The following is a 3,388-nucleotide window of genomic DNA, read 5'->3' as shown; positions in this document are numbered from 1 at the left end:
CAGAGTTTAAGCCTCAGCACACACACACACACACACACACACACACACACACACACACACACACAACCAGAAAATAATGAGATTTACCTCTTATAATCCCAACACTCATTATCAATATTTGGTGTCTATAATAGTTATTAAAATTTGGTTAATACTTACAGATTCTCGAAGGTATCCTTGACCAGCAACATCATATAAACTGAGTCCTATTCTTGTTTGATGAAGCCAGACTGACAAATAAGAACATGAAATACAACTATTAAGATTTATTATTTCAGCATATGTGTGAAAAGAAGGTAAAAAGCTCCGGATTAGAGCCAATCCAACAACCCTTCTCATATACATTAAGTAATTATTAACTTCTTGGTTTGTCTAAAGAAAACAATAGCATATGATGGCAGATTTCAACAATTCTACCATGATTGCATCTATAGTAAAAGTGATGTGCTAGAGGATACTGTTCTTTTTTTTTTTCTCTCTTTCTCTTTTTTGGAGCAGGTCCTGTGGCTGAGCTTCTTTTTGCTAATGGCTAGTCTCTACCACTTGAGCCACAGCTTTACTGGGTATTGTGGCAGTTTAATGGAGGTAAGAGTCTTACAGACTTTCCTACCTGGACTGGCTTCAAACTGTGATCATCAGATCTCAGCCTCCTGATTAGCTAGCAATACAGGTATGAGCCATGGGCACTGAGCTTTTTTTGCATTAAAAATATATAATTTTGTTATTATTAAGCTGTTGTACAGAGGGTTTGAGATTTTATAAGGTAGGACAGTGTTACCTCTTCCTTAGCTTTCTGTTTCTCCCTCTTGCCCTTGCCCACAATTTGCACAGTTCATTTTCCACATAGTGTATACTAAATATAATCACTGCACTTGTTCACTTTTCCTCCCTCTACTTCCGTGCTCACTAGTTGCTCCCATTAAAAAGATAAAAAAGGGATGGGAATGTGCTTAGTGAGAGAGTGCTTGCCTAGCATGCATGAAGCCCTGAGTTCAATTCCTCAGTACCACATAAACTGAAAAAGCTAGAAGTGGTACTGTGGGTCAAGTAGTAGAGTGCCAGCCTTGAGCAAAAGAAGCTCAAGGACAGTGCTTAGGCCCTGAGTTCAAGCCCCAGGACTGGCAAAACAAAAGCAAAACAAAACAAAAACCCAAACTAAACCAAACCCATGTTCCCATTTCCTGGAATTTGTTTCCATAAATAGCATTTAAAATGTTAAGAAGACTGACAACTTCGGGTTTTCCCCCTAAGAGTAGAGGATACTGTTCTTAACCAGTTGAACTTGGTGTTTTACTAAATGGGGACAGCTGTCATGCTACATCTTCAGTGAAACTTCTTTTATCTTCCACTGAGGTAATTATAACAAAGTGTATTAATTGGAGATGGCATACACTAATATTCTACAGATCATTATTGTACTTACAGGTTTCTTAACTCCAAGTTGTTTAACTGATGCCACATTTATGGAGCAATAGTGTGAGACTATTTTTTCAGGCAAATCAACTTGTAATATTGGTGACATAAGAGTAAATAAACCTCCATGAAAGAATCTTTCTAGTAAATATTCTATGCTATGTATATTTGGTAACAGAGTTCTATCACATGAAATACTATAAAAGCACAGATAAAAAAATCTTAATTCCCAGATAGGAGTTGAAGCACAATTAAAGACAAATTACCTTTTCGCATGACATAGTTAAAGAACTGCATGATGGAAATTCTTCCATATGAATCAGTATGAAGGAGTTTAGCAAAGACTTTTGCAGTAAAAAATTGCCTAAGAAAAAGAAATAAAGATTGAAAATGATGTGCCAACATATTATAAAATGACCTCCATGAAAATTAGAAAACAGCATAAATTCACAAAATTAAAGGCAGAAAAAAGTCAAAGTGACAAGTCCCCAAAAGTTGAAATATGAAGTTATACATATTTGCATACTTTTCTTCTCATTTTTCTGTATGAAGAATGAAGAGCTTTAAGTGTGACTTTTTCTTTTCTTTTCTTTTGAGACAGGGTCATACTATGTAGCTTAGGTCCTTCAGCCTCAGCCTCCAGAGTGCTATGAGTACAGCCAGACTTTATATATTTTATATATATATATAATTTTTTTTATTGGTGGTGGTCCTGGGGCTTGAACTGAAAGGTCTGGGAACTGTCCTTGAGCTTTTTTATTCAAGGTGCTCTACCACTTGAGGCATAGCTCCATTTTAGGCTTTTCTGTAAACTAATTGGAGCTATAAGTTTATTTTCCTGTCTTGGCGGGCTTTCAACCACAATTCTCAGATCTTAACTTCTTGAGTAGGTAGGATTACAGGCATGAGCCCCTAGCATCTGGCTTATATATGAATATTTAAATAATTTCATGCCAACATTTTTTTTTTTGTCGATCATGGGGCTTGAACTCTGGGCCTTAACGCTGCCCCTCAGCTCTTCAGCTCAAGGCTAGTGGTCTGCCATTTGAGCCATGCACCACTTCTGGTTTTCTGAGTGGTTTTTTGGAGATAAGAGTCTCAGGACTTTCCTGCCTGAGCTGGCTTTGAACCGTGATCCTCAGATCTCAGCTTCCTGAGTAGCTAGGATTACAGGTGTGAGCCATTGGAGTCTGGCTTCAATGTTCTTAAGTGTAAGCAATTTTATTAAATTTTAGCAACCCAAACTGATACTTGTCAAAATATTTACTTCAGTTTTTTTAATCAACATTTGAGGCATTTAAATTGCTTAATATACTTCTTTTTATAATATTCTTACTTGCACTTTGGTCCAGCCTTTTCACCAACCTTCAAAAAATTTTCATAATTGATCATTGCTTCCTCTCCAATCATAGGTGGTGTCTGATGTTTATCCAGCAAAAACCATAAGTTCTTTAGAGAATTACAGAAAAGAACATATTACAAAGTTAAAATAATTAAATGTAGTTCAATGTATTATTATTATTATTATTTTTTGGTTGGTCGTAGGGCTTGAACTCTGGGTCTGAGCGCTGTCCCTAAGCTCTTCAACTCAAGGCAAGTGCTCTACTGCTTGAGCCATAGAGCCACTTCCGGTTTTCCGTTTTTGAGTGGTTTATTGGAGATAAGAATCTTATGGACTTTCCTGCCCAGGCTGGCTTTGAACCACTATCCTCAGATCTCAACCTCCTAAGTAGTTAGGATTACAGGCGTGAGCCACCTGTGCCAGGCTCAAAGTATTGTTTACATTAAAAGGATTGTCTGATAGTATTAACATCAGTCTTACGCCTTATTATCCTTTTGATTACTAGCAACAAAAATAACACTTATTGGGGGCTGGGAAGGTGGCTCAGTGGTAGAGCACTTGCCTTGCATGCCAGAGGCCCTGGGTTCGATTCCTCAGCACCACATAAGCAAAAAGAAAAAAGCCGGAAGTGGC

General features: G+C 37.4%; 1 protein-coding gene across 1 annotated transcript in view; it reads right to left on the bottom strand.

The window, feature by feature from the left end:
* Positions 1-2,862, bottom strand: part of Ppp2r3c (protein phosphatase 2, regulatory subunit B'', gamma) — a 20,144-nt gene extending 17,282 nt beyond the window's left edge. The window contains exons 1-3 of the mRNA XM_013012240.1: positions 2,750-2,862; positions 1,680-1,777; positions 160-230 (exon numbers count right to left, since the gene is read on the bottom strand). Of these exons, the coding sequence (XP_012867694.1) occupies positions 160-230; positions 1,680-1,777; positions 2,750-2,823 (243 nt within the window). The 5' untranslated portion in view covers positions 2,824-2,862. The remainder of the gene's footprint in view (positions 1-159; positions 231-1,679; positions 1,778-2,749) is intronic.
* Positions 2,863-3,388: the final 526 nt, after the last annotated feature.

Source organism: Dipodomys ordii, unplaced genomic scaffold, assembly GCF_000151885.1.
Source record: "Dipodomys ordii isolate 6190 unplaced genomic scaffold, Dord_2.0 Scaffold16, whole genome shotgun sequence".
Lineage (NCBI taxonomy): Eukaryota > Metazoa > Chordata > Mammalia > Rodentia > Heteromyidae > Dipodomys > Dipodomys ordii.
This window is presented reverse-complemented; position numbering and strand designations above follow the sequence as displayed.